The sequence below is a fragment of the Akebia trifoliata genome, chromosome 5, assembly GCF_017979445.1.
Source record: "Akebia trifoliata isolate Shusen 1 chromosome 5, ASM1797944v1, whole genome shotgun sequence".
Taxonomy (NCBI): Eukaryota; Viridiplantae; Streptophyta; class Magnoliopsida; order Ranunculales; family Lardizabalaceae; genus Akebia; species Akebia trifoliata.
Genome location: NC_141379.1, coordinates 25,196,140 through 25,218,474, shown reverse-complemented (window position 1 = coordinate 25,218,474; position 22,335 = coordinate 25,196,140). Strand labels below are relative to the sequence as shown.

Genomic DNA, 22,335 nt, shown 5'->3' with positions numbered 1-22,335 from the left:
ACCAAAGAGACATGCTGGAAAATTCATGGGAAGCCAGCAGATTGGAAACCAAATAAACCATCTTAGGACAGAGAAGGTCGTGGTTTTGCAGCCACTACAAATGACCAACCAACAACCGAAACTGCACCCTTCAGCAAAGAACAGATTGAGATGTTGCAGAAGATGTTCAGCCAACTTCAGCTCAGGACAGAGAAGGTCGTGGTTTTGCAGCCACTACAAATGACCAACCAACAACCGAAACTGCACCCTTCAGCAAAGAACAGATTGAGATGTTGCAGAAGATGTTCAGCCAACTTCAGCTCAGGACAGAGAAGGTCGTGGTTTTGCAGCCACTACAAATGACCAACCAACAACCGAAACTGCACCCTTCAGCAAAGAGCAGATTGAGATGTTGCAGAAGATGTTCAACCAACTTCAATCAAGCCCTGCAGCACCAATCATCAGCACAGTTTCAGTAACACAAAAGGTACATTCCTAAGTGCTCTAGGAGCCAAAACTGAGAATCTAACTTCATGGATTATTGACTCTGGAGCTGCTGATCACATGACTGGAGATACTTCTTTATTCCAAAAATGCAACCCGATTTTTGAAAAATACAAAGTGAGAATAGCAGATGGTTCCCTATCCACTATGGCTGGTATTGGGCAAATTAGCATCTCAAAGACTTTAGTTTTAAATTCGGTGTTGTTGGTTCCGAATCTGACCTGTAACCTTTTATCCATTAGCAAACTTACTAGAGATATGAATTGTGTTGCTAAATTCTTTCCCACTCATTGTGAATTTCAAGACTTGGATTCGAGGAGGACGATTGGCAATGCTAAGGAAAGTGAAGGGCTCTACCTCATAAAGAGTGATAATCAACTTGGAAAACAATCTCTAAGTGCTCATTGTGGAGAGAGTTAGTCTGTTAGAAATTCTAACTCTGTTTCAGCTTCCAATAATGAAAGTGAAATTATGTTGTAGCATTTTCGATTAGGTCACCCAAGTTTCATTTATCTTGAAAAGTTGTTTCCTTCTTTATTTATTAATAAAAATTTGAGGTCTTTCCAGTGTGAAATTTGTCAATTGTCCAAACATACTCGAAATACTCATCCAATTCAACCATACAAGGAATCAGAACCTTTCTCAGTTATACATAGCGACATTTGGGGACCCTCTCCAGTCAATACTATTACAGGAAACCGATGGTTTATCTCTTTTGCTGATGATCATTCTAGAGTTACCTGGATATTCCTTATGAGAGAAAAATCTGAGGCAGGACCAATCTTTAAAAATTTTCACTCAATGATCCAAACTCAATTCCAAGCCAAAGTTCAGATTTTCATAACGGACAATGCCAAGGAATATTTTCATTCTATTCTTGGGGATTACCTCTTTGAGCGTGGGATAGTTCATCAGAGCTCCTGAATAAACACCCCACAGCAAAATGGGATAGCCGAGAGGAAAAATCGACACCTGTTAAAAGTTGCTCGTTCTGTCATGTTCACAAGTCATGTCCCAAAACATTTTTGGGGGGAAATTGTCCTTACCGCTGCCTATCTCATAAATCGTATGCTTTCTAGAGTCTTGAAATTCCAAACTCCATGCCAGGTTCTCACTCAAGTCTATCCTCAATCCAGACTCATCTCGTCCCTTGCCACTAAAAGTCTTCGGTTGCTCAGCGTTTGTCCACATACCTCCAAATCAAAGAAGCAAAATAGATCCCAAAGCCAAAAAATGTCTATTCCTTGAATACTCTCCTCACCAAAAAGGTTACAAATGTTACTCTCCCACTACTCGGAAGTTCTATAACACCATGGATGTTACCTTCTTTGATAGTCAGTCGTTTTACTCCAAAACTCATATTCAGGGGGAGAATTCCATAGTGCAAGAAGAATATCAGTTTTGGCAAGATGTGGATGTCCCATCTGTGCCTTCCAACAGCTCAAGTTCATCCACTCCGAGTAACTCCACCACCCGTCCAAATGTACCTATTCTAATCGAGCTAACACCCGAACCATCTGTTCATTCTGAACCCACTCCACACAATCCTCAGGTCCTGACTCAATAAGAAAAATCAAGGATATTTAAAGGGATTGTTTATTCAAGAAAGCAGATCACCGTTCAAAGGGAGGTAAATCAACTCACTTTGAGAGTTAGTCGTTTTACTCCAAAACTCATATTCAGGGGGTGAATTCCATAGTGCAAGAAGAATATCAGTTTTGGCAAGATGTGGATGTCCCATCCGTGCCTTCCAACAGCTCAAGTTCATCCGCTTCGAGTAACTCCACCACCCGTCCAAATGTACCTATTCTAATCGAGCAAACACCCGAACCATCCGTTCATTCTGAACCCACTCCACACAATCCTTAGGTCCTAACTCAACAAGAAAAATGAAGGATATTTAAAGGGATTGTTTATTCAAGAAAGCAAATCACCGCTCAAAGGGAGGTAGATCAACTCACTTTTCCTGAACAGAACCAAGCGTCCGCTCCAAATCCAACCACTTCTACTCATGGTAACACAAATTCTTATCTTAGTAATGATCTTGATATTCCTATAGCTCAAAGGAAAGGTGTTAGGTCATGCACTCAGCATCCGATCTCAAACTTTGTGACATATGAGAAACTGTCTCACTACTACCATGTTTTTACATCAAATCTGCCCAGCATAGATATGCCTAGCTGCATACAAGAGGCTCCAAAGCACTCTGAATGGAAGGAAGCAGTTGATGAAGAAATTCGGTCTCTTGAGAAAAATGGTACTTGGGAACTCACAGAACTTCCCGAAGGCAAACAACCTGTGGGATGCAAGTGGATATTCAATGTTAAGCACAAGGCAGATGGAAGTGTTGATCAATACAAGGTGAGACTGGTAGCCAAGGGATTCACTCAAACCTACGGGATTGATTATTAGGAAACATTTGCTCCTGTTACTAAGTTAAATACAATGCGGGTACTTCTATCCTTGGCAACCAATTTGGATTGGCCTCTACACCAACTTGACGTCAAGAATGCATTCCTTAATGAAGAATTGGAAGATGAAGTCTACATGGAGATCCCTCCTGGTTTTGAGGACTTTAGCAATACCAACCGTGTTTGTAGACTAAGGAAATTTCTTTATGGCCTTAAATAGTCACCAAGGGCTTGGTTTGAGAGATTTACTATAGCAGTCAAGAAGCATGGATACACTCAAGGCCAGTCAGATCACACCTTATTCATCAAGAAATCTCCTGAAGGATTACGATCCTCATTGTTGAATAATTCTTATTTAATTAGGTTTTTAGTCAATTGTCCTTTTTAGTCTTTTCCTTTGCTGGTCTTTGTAATACTAAGTTAAAACCCAATTAGGGTGTGTTAATCAACAACTTTCAATCTATCATTTTTTAACTTGGTATCAGAGCACACGATTCTCTGCAACCTGCGGCAACAGCCCTGTGGCTGTTTGACATCCACGACAACAGCCCACTATTCTCTGCAACCTGCGACAACAGCCCTGTGGATGTCTGACATCCACGACAATAGCAGAGGTGTTGTTTGTCATCAACGACAGCAGCAGAAGTGTTGTTTGATATCCATGATAGCAGCAGAAGGGTTGTTTGACTTCAACGACAACAGCAGAGGTGTTGTTTGTCATCCAAGACAACAGCAGGAGTGCTGTTTGATACCCACGACAGCAGCAGAAGTGTTGTTCGACTTCCACGACAATTGCAGAGGTGCAGTTTGTCATCCAAGACAACAGCAGGACTGCTGTTTGATACCCACGACAACAGCAGAAGTGTTGTTCGACTTCCACGACAACTGCAGAGGTGCAGTTGGGACTTGCGACCATTGCAGACAAGAGGTTGGGTGGCTACGGTCCCTGCAGAGGTGCAGTTGAGGCTCGAGACCACTGCAGAAGTGCAGTTTGGGTAGTTAAGATCACTGCAGAGGTGCAGTTGAGGCTCGAAACCACTGCAAAAGTGTAGTTTGGGTAGTTATGATCACTGCAGAAGTGTAGTTGGAAGGCTGCGATCACAGCAACCTTACTGGTTGAAGGCTACAGTTGAAGGCTACAACAACACTTCAAACCAAACCACATAAATTCTCTTGATGGCCTCCGAGACATCTTTTTCCTCGATCACCAATAATAGTGATGGATTGGGAGGTCCTCCCTCTCATACAACCGACTTTCCAGGAATCCAAATTACTACCGTAAATTTAGATGGTCCTAATTACCTTCTTTAGGCTCGATCGGTTGAAATGTTTATTGGTGGAAAAGGAAAGATCGGCTACCTCACAGGGGCGGAAAAGCAACCGATACCAACAGACACTACCTATCCCCAATGGTTTGCTAATGACTCTATGGTCCGTTCTTGGCTAGTTACATCTTTGCAACCACACATTGTAGCTGGGTTTATGTTCTCCAAGACAGCTAAACAAATATGAGATTCTGCAAAGAATATCTACTCGCAACGTCAAAACAATGTCCAGATCTTTAACCTGGAGCGTGAGATTTCCCGTCTTTCGCAAGGTGACTCTTTAGTTACCTCCTATATATCCCAGCTCCGTGCTTGATGGGAAGAGTTGACTTTCTACTCCTCATCCTATGCTTGAAAAGATTCCGGTGATGAGGCATTATATGCGTCGATTCTTGATAAGAATCGAGTCTTTCAATTTCTAGCCGGGCTCCGGGATGAGTTTGAGTATGCGAGAGTTCACTTATTGGGTATGGATCCCTTTCCATCCCTACAGACTGCGTATTCCTATGTCTTGGCTGATGAGAGTGTCGCGCCGCTGTCCTACCTCAATCTGTAAGCGACCACTCAGCTATGCTTGCTCGCCTACCTTCTCCACAGCCTCCTAGTGGGTCTCTGCCTACCCGTCAACAACATAAGTGTGATCATTGTGGAAAGTTGGGTCACGTGAAGGCTCGTTGTTATGCACTTCATGGTCGTCCTAATCAGTAACGTCAACAGTCTCAACGATCTTCAACTCATGTGGCCTCTCAGCCGACTACTGATTTAGCACCTCCTTCAGCTACTACTTCCTCTTCGAATTCGATATCACTATCCCAAGCCGAGCTTGACAAGTTCAGAAAATTCTTTAATCAGATGGAGGCTTCATCTCAGCCAGTCTCTACTTTCGCTCACTCAGGTACTTTTGCATCTGCAAACAGTGTTTCCACCATTTCTTCACTATGGATCATTGATTCTGGTTCCTCCGATAACATGACCGGTATGTCCTTCCTGTTCGAATCCTATAATACTTGTTATGGTCATCGCAAGCTTCGCCTAGCTGATGGTTCTTTGTCTTCTATAGCTGGTCAAGGTCATTTTCCTGTTACATCTTCTTTATCTTTAACCAACACACTGCATGTTCCTCAACACACTACTAATCTTATATATGTTAGTAGCATTACAAAAAATTTGAATTGCAGTGTAATTTTTTATCTCTCTCATTGTGTCTTTCAAGATCTAGAGTCGAAGAGGACGATTGGCACTAGACGTGAAGTGAATGGACTGTATCTCTTGGACATAGCCAATTTACCTAGCACCTATTCAATTTCCCAAATTAGTAGTAGTAGTCAGTCTAATAAGGCTCTTGTAATGCGTTGGCACTTACGCTTAGGCTATATTTCTTTTGGATATTTGAAACACATGTTCCCTGCTTTATTTGATAATAACAATTGCTTGATTTTTCTTGTGAAACTTGTCAATTAGCTAAACATGTGCGTTCCTCTTATCCTATTAGTATGAATACTACAACCCCTGCTATGTTTGACCTAATCCATTCGGATGTGTGGGGTCCTTCCCTTGGGTTATTCCTCTACTCAGAAAGGATACCGTTGTTACCATCCTCCTTCTCGACGGCGTTTCATTTCTCAGGATGTTTCATTCTTTGAGCATACCCCATATTATAATGGGTCCATTGGCACTCAATCTGAGTGGTTTCCCTTAGACTCCCCGGATGATCCCCTCCCTGTTTCCTTTCCTCTTCCTTTCCCAGTTCCACCCTCTCCACCACCTGTCAGTTCGTCATCCCCTCCTCTGCAAGTTTACTCTCGGCGTCCACGCGATACTACCATCACTTCTATGACAGACCAGCTCACCTCCTTGCCTCCAGATCTGCCTCCTTCTGTTCCCTGTGATGATCGTCCTATTGTCACTCGTAAGGGTAAGCGCACTTGTACTTATCCTATTTCTAATTATATATCTGATTCTACACTCTCACCCTCCTATCGGAGTTTTCTAGCCTCTGTTTCTACTGTTTCTCTTCGTACAACTGTTGCAGATGCTATTACCCATTCTGAGTGGCGAACAGCTATGATTGAAGAGTTGAATGCTCTTGAAAAGACTCAGACTTGGGAACTTGTTCCTCTCCCGCCTGGAAGGAAAGCTGTGGGATGTCGCTAGGTTTTCACACTTAAGCATAATCCGGATGGTTCTATTGCTCGTTATAAGGCCCGTTTGGTGGCCAAAGGTTATGCTCAGACTTATGGGATTGATTATCAGGAGACTTTTGCTCCGATTGCCAAAATGACCACCATTCGCATTTTTATGTCTATTGCCGCTATCAGAAGCTGGTCTTTCTATCAGTTAGATGTCAAGAATGCGTTTCTCAATGGTGATCTTCAAGAAGAGGTTTATATGGTCCAACCTCATGGGTTTCTTACATCTACTTCTCCTACACATGTTTGTCGTCTTTGCCGTTCTCTTTATGGCTTGAAGCAGTCTCCTCGCGCATGGTCTGAACACTTTACTAAGGCCATGCATCAGTTTGGTTTCCATCAGAGTTCTACTGATCACACCCTTTTCTTACGTCACTCCTAGGGTAAAACTGTTGCTTTGATTGTTTATGTTGATGATATTGTTATTACTGGAGATGATAGTGCTGGCATTACCGAGGTCAAATCCTACTTAGGACGTCAATTTGAGATTAAGGACCTTGGTCATCTTCGCTATTTTTTGGGCATTGAGGTTGCACGATCCCACTCTCGTATATTTATCTCTCAGCGTAAATATGTCCTTGATTTGCTCCATGATTCTGGTCAACTTGGTTCTCGTCCAGCTGATACACCTATTGAGCAGAATCACAGGTTGGCTAATTCTAAGAGGGAATGTTTATCAGATATTGGCCAGTATTAGCGTCTTGTAGGAAAATTGATCTACTTATCTATGACTCGCCCCGACATTGCCTATGTTGTTAGTGTCGTAAGTCAGTTTATGCACTCGCCTCGAACATCTCATCTTACTGCTGTTTATCGCATTCTTAGATATCTTAAGGGATGTCCTGGTCAAGGTATTTTGTTTAGTAATCAATGCCATCTTCGCATTGAGGCGTGGACAGATACAGATTATGCTGGGTCAGTGACTGATAGACAATCTACTTCGGGGTACTGTACTAAAGTTGGTGGCAACTTGGTAACTTGGCATAGTAATAAGCAGGATGTGGTCTCTCGGTCTAGTGCGGAATCAAAGTACAAAGCTATGGCACTTGGAGTGTGTGAATTGTTGTGGCTCAAGATCTTACTAGCTGACTTGTGTCTTCCAGTAACAGCCCATTTTCACTATATTATGATAATAAATCAGCCATTAACATAGCAGCTAATCCGGTTCAGCATGACAGAACGAAGCATATCGAAGTTTATCGACATTTTATTAGAGAGAAGATTGTTTCTGGGCAGATTTGTACTCCGTTTGTTCCAACATCTCAACAACTCACCGATATTCTTACTAAAGGTGTTAGTAAAACCGCCTTTGAAGGTGTCTTGTCCAAGTTGGGCATTATTGATATCCATGCACCAACTGGAGGGGGAGTGTAGGTTTTTAGTCAGTTGTCCTTTTTAGTCTTTTCCATTGCTGGTCTTTGTAATACTAAGTTAAAACCCAATTAGGGTGTGTTAATCAACAACTTTCAATCTATCATTTTTTAACTCTCATTGTATACGTAGATGATATTATCCTGACAAGTGATCATGAAGAAGAGATAAGACAGTTAAAGAATACTCTTACAAAGGAATTTGAAATCAAGGATCTTGGTGCACTAAGATATTTTCTTGGCATGGAAGTAGCTCGTTCCAGCAAAGGCATTTTTGTTTCTCAACAGAAGTATATGCTTGATTTACTCAAAGAAACAGGTATGCTCGGTTGTAAGCCTTCAGATACCCCTATGGACCCTTCTAACAAACGTGACTTAATGGAAAGCCCTGCTCTAGTTGACAAAGGAAGGTACCAAAGACTAGTAGGTAAACTGATTTACCTGTCCCACACAAGACCAGATATCAGTTTTCCTGTTAGTGTGGTAAGTCAATTTATGAACAAACCCACTAATGAGCACCTTGAAGTTGTTTACAGAATTCTCAGATATCTCAAAAAGACCTAGGGAAAGGTTTGTTCTTCAAAAAGGGGACAAACCGTAACATGGAAATCTTCTCAGATGCAGACTGGGCTGGATCCCTGATTGACTGAAGATCTACCTTAGGTTACTGTTCCTATGTGTGGGGAAACCTCGTTACATGGAAAAGCAAGAAGCAGTCAGTAGTTGCTCGAAGTAGCGTCGAGGCTGAATTCAGTGCTATGGCTCATGGAATATGTGAAGGAATGTGGCTCAAAAGACTCCTAGATGAACTGACAATTCCTGCTGAAAGTCCAATAAAAATGTTGTGTGACAATCAGGCTGCTATCAGTATTGCGAAAAATCCAGTTCACCATGACAGAACTAAACATGTTGAAATTGATCGACAACACTTTCATCAAAGAAAAGATTGATCAGGGAGTTATCAAGATGATATATACTCCTTCAAGTCTCCAAACCGCAGATATCCTCACCAAGGCTCTCAACCAAGATCACTTTGAAGTTCTTCTTTCCAAGCTGGGAATGATTGACATTTATTGCCCAGCTTGAGGGGGAGTGTTGAATTTAGAATGTGCAATTAGAAGAAATCTCAGATTGAATTTCCGTATTTAGCAGATTTTGTTAGTTTCCAAATAAAGAGATGAGGATAATTAGTATCCAAATCTCCAAGATTTATGGCTTAATTGGTTTCTGCTTTACTTCCTAGAATCAAGGAGTTGAGTTACCTAATTGTGTTGGTATCCTCTCCTATTAATTCATGTATCCTTACCTATCCAAAAATAACAATGTGAAAAGAATTTTCTCTCATATTTTCTATAGAAACAAAGCAATATGAACAATTAAAGCCCTCTTGCAATTTTACAAACAATGGAGCATATAATTCTTAAGCCCCTGAAGAGATGAGGGATCAACTTTCTATGTCGTTAACACCTAGGTGACTTTAGTGTATTGGTTCTTATCAAAGCCAGCACCATGTCTTGGGTCAATGATGCCAGAATGAAAGCCACTCGCAGAGTAAGGGAAACTTAGGATCCTAAAAGTGTACTCTATACTAGAGTGAAAATCGCCAAATATGGGCCACCTTGGACGTGGATTGTGAAGGGTGGTGTGTTACAACACAAAAGAGATAAGGGTTTAACTTCTCGCAACATTAATGCCAAAGTGCTTTTGGTGCATTGATTAGGTTCTTTCAGTAATCGTTATTTAGCTTCTGAGGTTGACCCATTCATTGTGAGGGAAGATCTCGAGTCATTACTCCCTTCTGAATCAATATATAGGGAGAGGAGTAGGTCTTTGACCACTTGAGAACTGCAATGCTCCAAACCCCTACCCTTTAATCATTCAAGCGGTGGGGCAGGAGTAGGTCTTTGACCACTTGAGAACTGCAATGCTCCAAACCCCTACCCTTTAATCATTCAAGCGGTGGGGCATTGGGTTCACTGGGGGGTCACCAGTTCAACTGGGTTTTATGAGTTTTTAAGCAAATAAAGAATAAATTAAAAAATTCAGATCAATGCTACCCCAGAACGTTTTGGGAAACGGGTTCAGCAGCTGTTCCTGATTGGGTTTTTGAAAAAACTAAGAAGAGCTATTGGAACCATAAAACCAAAAATCATATTTACATGAGAGAAGTCCAACTCTAAAAAATAAAATCAAGTTGGTCATGGTAAAAAGCAAGACATTTTTTTTTCAGGAGTTGATGCTTATTCAAGACTTGTGTAGGTAATCAAATGCAGGTATAGAATTATCCCGGCTCTTCATGTTTGTCTAAATGAATGAGGTCTTAAGGCTTCAGTAAGTCAAGCGAATCAAAGATTAGGACAAAACTTGAAAAATATCAGTTTTATTTATCCATAAGACCTAGAGAAACAATGCTTAAACAATTGATGCTAAAGCTCATCTTTCTTGTCCATTTTGATGCTTGCAATTAACATGATGAGGAAATAAAATGACCCAATAAAGTATACTCTACTCGGGTCTAAAAATTATCCATAAATGGGCATAACAGAAAATAGTAAAAACAACTAAACAAGAAAAAAGGAATAACTCACCTATGCTTGAAATTATTCTAAGCAAAAAATAAAAAAACTTTTACCCCCATTATTCTAAGCAAAAAATTATTTCCCACATAAAATTTTTATTAAACTTTCAAAAATAAAATATATTATAATTTCAAAGAATCTAATCTAAATTGGATACCATACAATAGAATGAGCATCTTTCCTACACAATTGAACCAAATAGTGAGAAACAATTATAGAATGGTAAGATTTATACCAAAACTCTTTCGTACTAAAGCTTGCATTTTTAATAAGGGTTATCAGCACACTTAAGGTTTCATTTTATGTGGGAGTAGCAGCAGTTCATACAGTTGCCATTTTTCTTTGAATATCGAAGACCAAAGTGTGGTGTGAGGATTCTTGTTTGATGTATCGCCTATTTGTTATTTCCAACTTACCTGTTCTTGTAGCATAACAAAATAACAATTTTTGCACGAGGCCATTGCCTATTATAACTTTTTATATAATCATTTTCAGCTCCATAGTTGACTTACTGGGGTAGAAAGCGTGGCTTTTAAGTCTCTCATCTTCCAAAGGCAATATTCAGCCCCCTCTCTCTGCATGACCTCATCAACCCGGTCATATTTCTTTTGAAGCTTCTTCTTTGATACCGTTCAACATTGTTGTTACCCTCCATGATCGCTTCTTTCTTTTTAGAATCACCCTTCTTTTGAAGCTCCTTCTTTAATGTTGTTTCATGAATCAAGCTCCAAATTTTTTATCTTTTTTTAAAATTGAGTTTTTCCATGAAATCAAGTAGGTTGTGGTGTTGGATTGCCAATGGGATAATCCACGTGGGTCCAACGACCATTAGTAAGATTTGAAATCTTACTAAGTTTATCAGGTTAGGCTGATTCATAAGTAAGGTTCGCTGAGTCACAAACTTGATAAAATGCATCTTCAACCAGTTCAAAGTTCAAACTTCATAAGTTAAAGATGATGATTACTCTGATATTCGAGAAACTAAAGGGGATGGGACTAGGGTTTGTCAACAGATATCGATCAAATCGATATGCCTATATCTGAATTCGACTCTAAAAACAATAACTGGTATCCGAATTTGAATCTAAAATTCGACGGATACTATATATCAATATTTGAGATCGAATCCGATTGAATTATGGATATATGATAATATTCGATTCAAATTCGAATTTCAAATTTCCACACAATCAAACAAGCCCTAATTTGATTTTAGATTTGGAAGATTTTTTAAGTGATCCATCGTGTTATAAGCAAACAGACTCTCAAGTAAAAAGCCTCGTGAGCCAAAAACATATGTTTTGTAAATTTTCTTTGTTTCATTATGGGACATCTTTCGTTGTATGGGTATCAAAGAGATTTTCTCAAACAAACACTTTCCCACAATGATAAGTTAAAAAATAATTTCACTTTAATCTAAATGACAGAATATCATGAAACCTGTTGAGTACTCTGCATCCTTTACTCTCGACTTCACATCTCCAGACATCACTAATATCCCATCAACAGTTTCAATGTGGACTGATCAAACAAACCTCCTACCGTTGATATGACCCACTCTTTCTCAACTCTACAAGTTCAATGAGGAAAGAATTTGAGCAAGTAAACAGTTAATTGTTACATTACTAGCCAAAAGGGGTAACAAGATGGTTTTGAAAATCAAAACCGAAAGCCTAATCAAGAAATACACAATATATAAAACATCAATAAAAAGCTGAAAATGGAAGTAGGTGTAAATTTGACTCATCTTTGTAGCGTCCCCCAATAATGGTACTATTTTAAGTCATTCAAGAGAAAATTATTATGTTTTTGTAACATTAAAGACAATTGATGGATTAGGTCCCTCATCAAATGAGATTCCAAAAGGAAGAATTTGGTAAAAATATTCTTAAAGAATCGGTTATCAACATATATGGGCAATGACATTTTAGAGGCCCAGTGAATGTTAGTTGTTGTAATATGGCAAGTCACAAAAGGTATTAAGTTAAAAGTTGTGAAAAATCGTGGACCGTCCAATTTTTACCATTAATTTGTAAACTACTTTTTATGGGATTAGAAGTTTTGGAATGGGCTGATTTTTTGTGAGGATGACATTCACTTGGCCTTTGAAATGCCATTGCCAATACATGTTAATAACCTATGCTTTAAGAATATTTTTACCAAATCTTTCAATTATCTTCAATATTACGAAAACATATATAATTTTCTCTTCAATGACTTAAAATGGTACCCGTATTGGGGGAATGATACAAAAATTAGTCAAATCTACCTACTTGCATGTCCAATTTTATTGATGTTTTATATACTGTATTTTTTGATCAAGTCTTAGTTTTAGTTTCCAAAACCATCTTGTTACTCATTTTTTATAGTAATAATGTAACAAATAACCGTTTACCTGCACAAATTCTTTTTTAGTTGAACTTACAGAGTTGAGAAAGAGGTGGGTCCTGCCCATGATTGAAGCTTTTTCTGTTCAGTCCACATTGAAACTGCTGATGGGATATTAGTGAAGTCTAGAAACATGAAACAGAAAGTAAAGGATGCAGAGAACTCAGCAACTTCCATGATACTACACCATTTAGATTAAAGGAAAATCACTTTTTCTAATTTATCATTATGGAAAAGTGCATGTTCAAAGAAATATCTTTAATACCCATGCAACCAAAGATGTCCCACAATGAATCAAAGAAAATTTACAAAACAGGTGTTTTTTGATTAAGACTCTTTGCTTGAGAATAATATGTCTAGCTTGTAAGGTAGACATACTATTTACAAAACAGGTGTTTTTTGATTAAGACTTTTGCTTGAGAATAGTATGTCTAACTTGTAAGGTGTTGGATCAATTCAAAAATCTTTCAAATCTAAAATCATCTAAGCATCCAACCAACCACCATCCCAAAATTCAAGAAGGCCTTCTGGATCTTAAGCTACAACGGAAAACTTACTTTCTACAGTAACTTAGTATCAAGAAGACATTCATGAATTCCAATTTTAGTAATGAAATTAATTCTAAGCTATTGTGAAAAGTTGGTTAATGTTGAGTGAATTCAATATTAACTTACTTTTTACAGAAACTTAGCATCAAAAGACATTCATGAATTTCAATCTCCAAACCATGGTCTTACTAAAACATCACCATCGCCTACAATATTCTCAAGATTCATTTAATCAGCTTTCTAAGTAGATTTCTAACTACAAAACCCTACAGAAGTTCAAAAGCAACAACTACTTCTCTATGAACTTTATAAACCCTAAACCTAATAGCCAGCTTCTAATTTATATACTTCTGTCTTTTGATACCAAAAAAAAATTATAAACCCTTAACAGCAAAACCAAATTTTGAGTATCTATCATCTGGAGGGTCTTATGAGTGTATATTGACTTTACCTCCTAATGTGGTATTTAAAAAAATAGTGCCCTTATTACTAAAAGTATTCACTATTGAAGCAACATTAATATTTGAAAGCATGTAAGAAACTACATGAATTGGGAGCTTTGACAATCACGTTCATCCTTTAAAATCTTTAGAAATTCTAAAGACTATTTATTTAAAGGAAAACATGATCATCAAAAATCTCCAATTTATGCAGTTTCTTATAGGCCTTTAAGCATTAAAACTGCTTCAATAAATGAATAGGGCTCACTATTTTTTTAAATACCGCATTAGGAGGTAAAATCTATATGCACTCATAACACCCTCTATAGGATGGAACACTTAAAACCCAATTTCATTGTCAAGTACCTAATGAAAATGTTGATTAATTAGGTCCTCAAAGTACCAGACAAAAAAGTCTAACAACAAAAAATATATATATGAGTTGACAGAAGTAACTATAAACTAAAAGGTTGACATTGAAAAAATCTAAGATTATGCTTCTGGTGAAGGTACAAGTCTTTATAGTTAGATGCCCCTTTTGTAACCCTATCAAATCGATTTTGAAGAGTTAGGGCTATTTTCTTGGGCATTATGGCTATTTTCTAGTAAGGATTTGAAACGAAAAAACAACTATTTTCTTGGGCATTATGGCTATTTTCTAGTGAGGATTTGAAACGAAAAAACAAAGATGGGTCTCAAAACCATGTAAAGGTAATTCATTTGAGGCCATTTTGTAAAAGTGACAAAGCAAGGCTTTCACAAGTAAGAAATTAACAATGAGGGTGACACTAATCGCACAAACGATAGTAGTGTATTGTAAAGTTTTAACCAAATGAGTGTTTGGTTATCTATTTTGTTTGTCTATGCTTTTAAAACAATACAAGAAGATTGCTATGAAGTTAATCCTCGGTCTCTCTGCCACATGTAGAAGAAAAAGGGCTCATTATTAAAAAGGGCTTTCAACAAGATAGTAAAGGTATTTTGAAGATAATTGAAACAAATAGCAGCAGTGTGACTGTAATTCTATTCACTTTGTTATGTAGGACATCTATAATTTTAGTTAGACTCTTAAGTAGTTTCTTAATTCTAGTAGGATTTTTTTCTATTTTTTAGTTCTAGTAAGATTTCAATTTCATAGTTACTTTAGGAGTTTTATTCCTTGTAAGTTTCTAATTTATTTTTAGGTTTCTATTTTTTCTAAATTTGTTTTTATTCCTTAGGCTATAATTAGAAGTTTTTTTAAGTATTCAAATTGATTTATAATAGGATTACGAAGTTAGTATTATCTTATAGAAACATTCGAAAGTTCATTTTTAATATTTTAAAAGGTTTATAAGTTGTTATGATGAAGTTATCTATATAAGGAGCTTCAAAAACGAAATTCAATCAATTAAAAACACATCAATTCAATTCTCCTTTCTCTCTTAATAATAATTTCTTTCTAGCCTTTTTCTTTATTTTCTTTCAAGTTATTACTTGTTTATCTATTGAATCTATTGATTTACACGCTTCTGCTATGTCAAGTGGTTTCAGAGCTCTTGCTAAGATCCACAAAAGATGGTTGGTGAAGGTGATTTTGTCAAAAAATCTTATCTAGAAGCTCAAATTTAAACTTGATTTGAGAGGCTTGAGGACAAAATTACGGTTAAGTTGGAATCCATTTCCAGACATAGTTCTCAACATCCTTGAGAAGGAGAAATGTAAGAAAACCGTTGGAGATACCCTAAGGATTCCCACCATCCCTATCAATTTTCAAAACCATGTCCAGAATTTTAATCATACCTAAATCGCACCCTCCCAAATTGCATCCCATGTTACCTTAAACCCTCAAACCTATCCACAACCCCATCAAAACAATCCTCTTCCCCAACCCCTCCCTGGTGATCTATCAATTAGAATGTTTGTTATGAAAGAAATTCTACCACTTGCTAATTTTATCTCGAGTGTTAATTTTCCTAATTATCCACCTCATCAAACAAAACCATAAAGCAAATGTGGACAAGTTCTACCTTGAAGAAATTGTTAAGGAAAGTATGATTGCATACATTATGCCAAGTTTGTTAAAGTTTACGAAAAATGGAATTTGGTGCTTGTGCATTAACAGTTGTGCTATTAACGAAAGTTTAAATATTGGACATCACTAGAAGTGGATTAGAACGAGGCCTGAATGAAAACAAGAAAAAAAAAGGGCCTTCAGAAATAACTCGAGAGCGAGTTTTATCAAAGAAAGGAGGCTTGATGCAGGACATCAACATGATGAAAGTCATCTATAATTTTAGTTAGAGAGTCTTTAGTAGTTTATTAATTCTTGTAGAATTTATTTCTCTTTTTTAGTTTTAGTAGGGGATTTCTATTTCATAGTTACTTTAGGAGTTATATTCCTTGTTAGTTTCTAATTTATTTTTAGGTTTCAATTTTTTTTTCAAAATTCGTTTTTATTCTTTGGGCTATAATTAGAAGTATTTTTTTAAGTGTTCAAATGGAGTTATAATAGGATTAGAAAATTAGTAATATGTCTTAGATAGATTAGAAAGTTACTTTTTAATATTTTAAAAGGCTCCTATGTTGCTATGATGAAGTTGTCTATATAAGGATCTTGAAAAACGAAATTCAATCAATTAAAAACATATCAATTCAATTCTCTTTTCTCTCTTAGGGCTAAATGCTAATATTGGGACAATTTTTGTCTTCCAAATTTTGGTAAACCACTTTAATCCACCTTCTCTCATTATAATAATAAAGATAAGCGTCCTATTTAAACCTACAATTATTTTTTATTTTTTTTATGAAATAATAGTCCTATTGAAATGTGATGTTATTTTCTATTTTTTAAATTAGGTAAATTGTTAACTGAACAAAATAAATATGGACCAAGGTGATAAGGATTGGACATATACCATATCATTAACTTAACCGAACAATAGGTTTAACCCATTGAAGCATCTCACAAGAATACGATAAGGAATTCCTTCTGTCATCACATAAGGTAGGTAAATATGTGTAAGCTGTTGTTCATATAAAACAAAAGTCAAAATCGAGCACTTTCCTCTAGTACTTTGATCGGAAAATAATATTTGATTGTTTTTAAATGATTTGATGTGCTTACATAAAGTTAAAACTTAATGCACGCACTTCTTTACTTAGGCCATTGAATTATTTAAAGCACTCAGCTTCATCAGTTTCTATTAAATCTTCTTTCTTTCTGATTTATATTGTACCCAAATAATTATGTGATGACACATAAGAAAAAAAGCATCCAGAAAAACCAAAGATAGTGAAGCATTTTTAGTGATGTGTTTAAATATCTTATCATGCAAAGCTTTGTACTAAACACATCCAAATAATGTCCACCACAGATTAAAGATACACAAACAGTAGAAATGAAGCAAACAGCAGTTACTCAAAGAAAACCATGAAAAAAATTGAGGAATATATGAGGAAGCAGTTATAGTTAAACCTATCCTATCTAGTCTACAAGTAATGTGGAAAAGAAAACATAACAAAATCTAAGCAAGCCTTTATTCATTAAATTCTATCAGTAAGGTGATAACAGGAAAGTGGACACGTACCAGAAACAGGTTGGAGTCCTGCAAAGGATAAACGCTCAGCTAAACTTGGAATAAAAGATTCATCACAATCTATAGAGGGTTCTCTCTTGGCCCATCTTAGGGAGTTTGTAATACGAGTCTGCAATGGTTCATCCTTGGCATCCTGATAATATAAGATGTATGCACTTAAATTTGTATTCCATTGCACACAACAGGAAAATGTGAAAATCCATATGATCCAATTACAGTATTGTTATACCACCACTATCATAAATCCCTTTTGTTAAAATTTTCAAAATTTTGACATATTTTTTCAAGTTTTATAGCATGACTTATAACCGAAACTTTAAACATATGAGAAGTACTTCAAAAACAACCATACCTAAGGGATCTCGAGTTTAAAATAACTTGTAACATCAAAATGCTCCTCAGATTTGTATTTAGAAGCTGTTCTTGAAAAAACCATTTTCCCTAAATCTGCATATTTGTTCCATACCCACACTTTATTTGTTATCTTTTGGATTTTTATACCGTCACTATCATAAAATGTGATAAATTTGTATTCCATTGCACAACAGGAAAATGTGAAAATCCATATGATCCAATTACAGTATCGTTATACCACCACTATCATAAATCCCTTTTGTTAAAATTTTCAAAATTTTGACATATTTTGTGAAGTTTTATAGCTATACAAACTGGTGAAGTGAAGTCTCCAAATATAGCATGACTTAGAACCGAAACATTAAACATATGAGAAGTGCTTCAAAAACAACCATACCTAAGGGATCTCGAGTTAAAAATAACTTGTAACATCGAAATGCTCCTCAGATTTGTATTTAGAAGCTGTTCATGAAAAAACCATTTTCCCTAAATCTGCATATTTGTTCCATACCCACACTTTATTTGTTATCTTTTGGATTTTTTAAAGTAAAAAAAAAAAAATGGAGAAAATTCCCGTATCCCGCCTTTTCACCCTACACCGTCACATTTAGACTTTCAGGTTAGGCTATGAAAAACCATTGATGTAGTTGAACTTTAGTCATTCAAATGGCATTACCCTTATTGGTAAATGAAATTTTTTGGCTTCTAGGTTCTTAGTCCTTCAGATATTTTTGTCAATGTGGGTACTATGTTCATCTTGCATATGTTGGTCCGTTTTTCATGACATTGAGTCGTGTACCCCAACATTTTCAACAACATCAGTGTGTTGGCAATTATTCTCCAAACTCGTAAGATTGCAATTTCCGCAAAATTTCTTCATTCTGATTTAACTTCAATTAATTTTGAAATTAAAATGAACAAAGCTTAGGGCAAAGTTAAATTTAGCACATTAAGCATTACTACAACATACTAAAACAATAAAATAATGCCACAACATCTAAAAACAATGTGTACCTTTAATTTGATTTGCAAGCTATTCAAACTGTAAAGAACTTCCTTCAGCTCTTCAATTTTAGAGTTTATTGCACTCACACACTCGGGAGTGTTATCTTGCACTGGCACGACAACTCCTTTCAAGTAAGGATCTGCCTGAGGTAACCAAAATTTCAATCACAATTAAGAATCATAACCAAGATATTAGATGAGTATCAAACAGTCTGTGCACACAGAAACTTAAATACCCCAATTTCTGGTTACACCAAGGCAAAATATGTTCAAAGGGCATGAGCAAAGTCATGGGTACAGATGATAGGCTGATTGTGATGCTATCTATCACTTAAATTTATTGCAACCCCACTATTGGGGTCAAGCATAGATGATTGGAATCTTTTTCGTCTTCTTGCAAAATTTAATTTATTTACATGTCCCAAAACTAGTTCAGATGCTCTTACTTTTAGATTTATTGACATCTGACAACACTGTTCCTATAATTCTTGAGCCTTATTTATGAGCTTTCTTAAGGCTTGTGCACAACTACGGTCACTCTCATTGGAAAAGAAAAAATAATAATAATGCCATGACATCATTTTCATTTTGCTAAGATACAAGAATTTTATGATCCTTCTGTTGAGTTTTGTGGGGCTGCAAAGATAAGATGGTGAACGTCTATGGAATTTTGCTGTCAGCTCCCTCCAAAATGTACCCCATAGAAACTAAAATTAAAATTAAGACTTACATTTGATTTAAAGTTTCTTATTTTGTGATACTAAGATTCAACAAAACCACAAGATTTTTTTTGGGTTTCATAGCACAACAGCATTTTTGTTGAGGTAAATGGGGGTTGCGGACAATAATGTCCATCATAGAAAAAATCCCTACAAGTGCAACTCATTGTTACATAGGTTGTCAGAAGGCTCTGACGATGTTGTTGTGCTCATGCAAGGCATCCCTAACAATTCCACTACAAATAGGGGATTCTCTATGTTCCCTTGTTCTCCAACCATTCCCTTCAATCCTTTTTATGTACAATTGCACTTTAACTGTCACAAGGATCTGTTGGGTTTCCACTGATTTCTAGATCTTCATATAACTTCTAATGGAGATTGGAAGTTCATCTTTTTTTCACCTCTCAGCATGCACCACCACCTTCCAACACCATTTCTTTTGACACGGTTGACATCCATGCCCTAGCATACTAACTAAATCATGATTAGAGATTTCAAGTCAACTGAGTCATTCTGCCAAGGCCAAGTCCCAATTTCAGTATAGACACCGTTGAAGTCCATGCACTAGCATACTGACTTTATCACTATTTGAGATTTTGACTCAACCGAGTCATTCCGACGAGGCCAAGTTCCAATTCAGTATAATAGACTAACAATAAGCTTCTATTATCAAACTTAAGGTAACCTTGTTAGTGCCCTTCATTACAAGATTTACTTGGGTAGATATCTCTCAAATAATAGCAGTGAATATTGTCTCCCAGCTAAAGGCACTACCACAGTCTTAGTTTACAGACGCGAAATGTATACATTGGCATGACGAACAACACTATGCATCATTGCCTACCAGTGGTGATGTCAGTCTTCACTCACACCCTCAGCATTATTGGCTGACCTAATAAATCTTCCAAGCATGCATAAGAACTCCACCACGCATCATAGAGATAACTGACCTCTATATACACACACATATATAGTACATAGAAATTGAAGGTTGGGAAAATTTAAGCTTATTATAAATTGTTATGTATATCAAATAATTTTTTAGGTTCTCACTGCATATTCATGAACGATAATGACTTGGATATACATGGCCAACTTACATACTTTAGGAAAGTATGTACAAATTTCATATGAGTTATGCACAAGAATGACTGTTAGAACAAAAATTGTCAATTCAGAGTGGAAACTTCATCAACTAATTCATTATTAACTTACATGTACAAATTTCACGACCCTGACACGACCAATGCCCCTTATAGAAATTAATGCTCCAATTTCTAATCGTTCAACCTGAACCATAATTAAGGAAAACAATGAGCCACACAGTCCTGTGATATTTAATATTTGAATTTTGTATGAGTATAGAAGCTTACATTTTCTATTAGAACCAAACAACCATATCGAGCAGCAAAAGATGATCCATCTGATGACGTACTTGTAAGAACGGGGTCCAACACAAAGTGCACAAAAAGCTTTTTCTTTCTAATCAATGACTGCAACGAATAGAATCAAGAAAACAATGATTCACACATATTGAACTATAGCTAGAACAAGTTTTTATCCTTTGTCATCAACATCAATGCCTCTCACATGAAACTAAAATGTCCAATATGCTTCTCAGTTTACCTTGAACAAAATGGGATTTTGCATAAAACTGTGTGTATCCATATTTTGCAACAAGATATGGAGTTGTTTAGAAGAAAAATAGACAATCTTTTTTGGTTTCTCATTAAAGAGCTTCAAAATTGAATTTAGAAAGATCAATGGCGAAATTCTTCTTATTCAACAGTCTCGCGGCTAATGTCGTATCAACCCCATAAGACAATGGTGAATGCTACTCAAAAGGGTGGTGGTACTGGTATACATACAACCACCCTCTTCGTATGAGATCACAAGGTCTTTGTTGGGTGCAGAGGTCGAGAAACTGAATATGACCTTGAAATCATTAAGAAGAATTGGAAGACAAATGGTGAGACCTTGATGTGGATGGATATGACCAACCAGATTGAGCATGTAAATTTCTTCCATAAGATCTCCATGTAAAAATGCGTTTTTTGACGTCCATTTGGTAAAGAGGCCATGATTTAGATGCAACAATAACAAGAAGAGATTGAATAGAGTCATTTTTGCTACAGGAGCAAAGGTCTTGTCATAATCGATTCCATACTCATGTGTATAACCAATAGCAACAATAGCAAGAACAGATCGAATAGAGTCATTTTTGCTACAGGAGCAAAGGTCTGTTCATAATCAATTCCATACTCATGTCTATTGCCAATAGCGACGATGCACGTCTTATATCTATCCAACAATCCATCAGGTTTCAATTTGACCAAATAAACTATTTACTGCCAATGGGTTTAGCTGTGGCTGGACATGGAACAAGCTCCCATGCATTGTTGTCGTGAAGAGCATCTAATTCCTCCTGAATAGCCTTTTTCCAAAAATCATGCTTCACAGCCTGAGAGTAAGAGTTAGGGATAGTAATAGAGGATAATGTAGCAGGTAAGGAGGTATGAGGAAAACCATATCACTCAGGTGGATGGGGGTAAGGCGAGTGGATCATCGAAGGGAAGGAAGTGAACCAGGATCAGGTGCCAGATATTGTTCAGGAGCAGGCAATGATGTTTGGAGGTCTGTTTTTCTTCATCTTTCATACACAAGATGGGGTTTAAACCTTGTTGGAGATGAAGAAGAAGAATCAATAGAAAAGGATGGCAAAGATGTAGCTAACTCATATGAAGGGTCAATGTAGTGAGAAAAAAAAATATTGGTTCTCAAAGAAAACATCATTTCAAGAAATGCGAATGCGTTTGATTATTGGATCATCGAAAAGAAAACCATTTTTATGAGAAGCATATCCTAGAAAGCACATCTATCTAGCTGATTGAGCTGTCAACTTGGTGCGTTCAGATGAAGGAAGATGAACGAAACAAAGACAACCAA

General features: G+C 36.8%; 1 protein-coding gene across 1 annotated transcript in view; it reads right to left on the bottom strand.

The window, feature by feature from the left end:
- LOC147401765 (ATP-dependent protease La (LON) domain protein) overlaps positions 1-22,335 on the bottom strand; it is a gene marked incomplete at its 5' end in the record, with an annotated part of 37,257 nt that overhangs the window by 2,076 nt on the left and 12,846 nt on the right. Inside the window, 4 exons of the mRNA XM_086443166.1 lie at positions 17,303-17,444; positions 18,680-18,814; positions 20,605-20,679; positions 20,763-20,882. Coding sequence (XP_086299292.1) covers positions 17,303-17,444; positions 18,680-18,814; positions 20,605-20,679; positions 20,763-20,882 — 472 coding nt within the window. The remainder of the gene's footprint in view (positions 1-17,302; positions 17,445-18,679; positions 18,815-20,604; positions 20,680-20,762; positions 20,883-22,335) is intronic.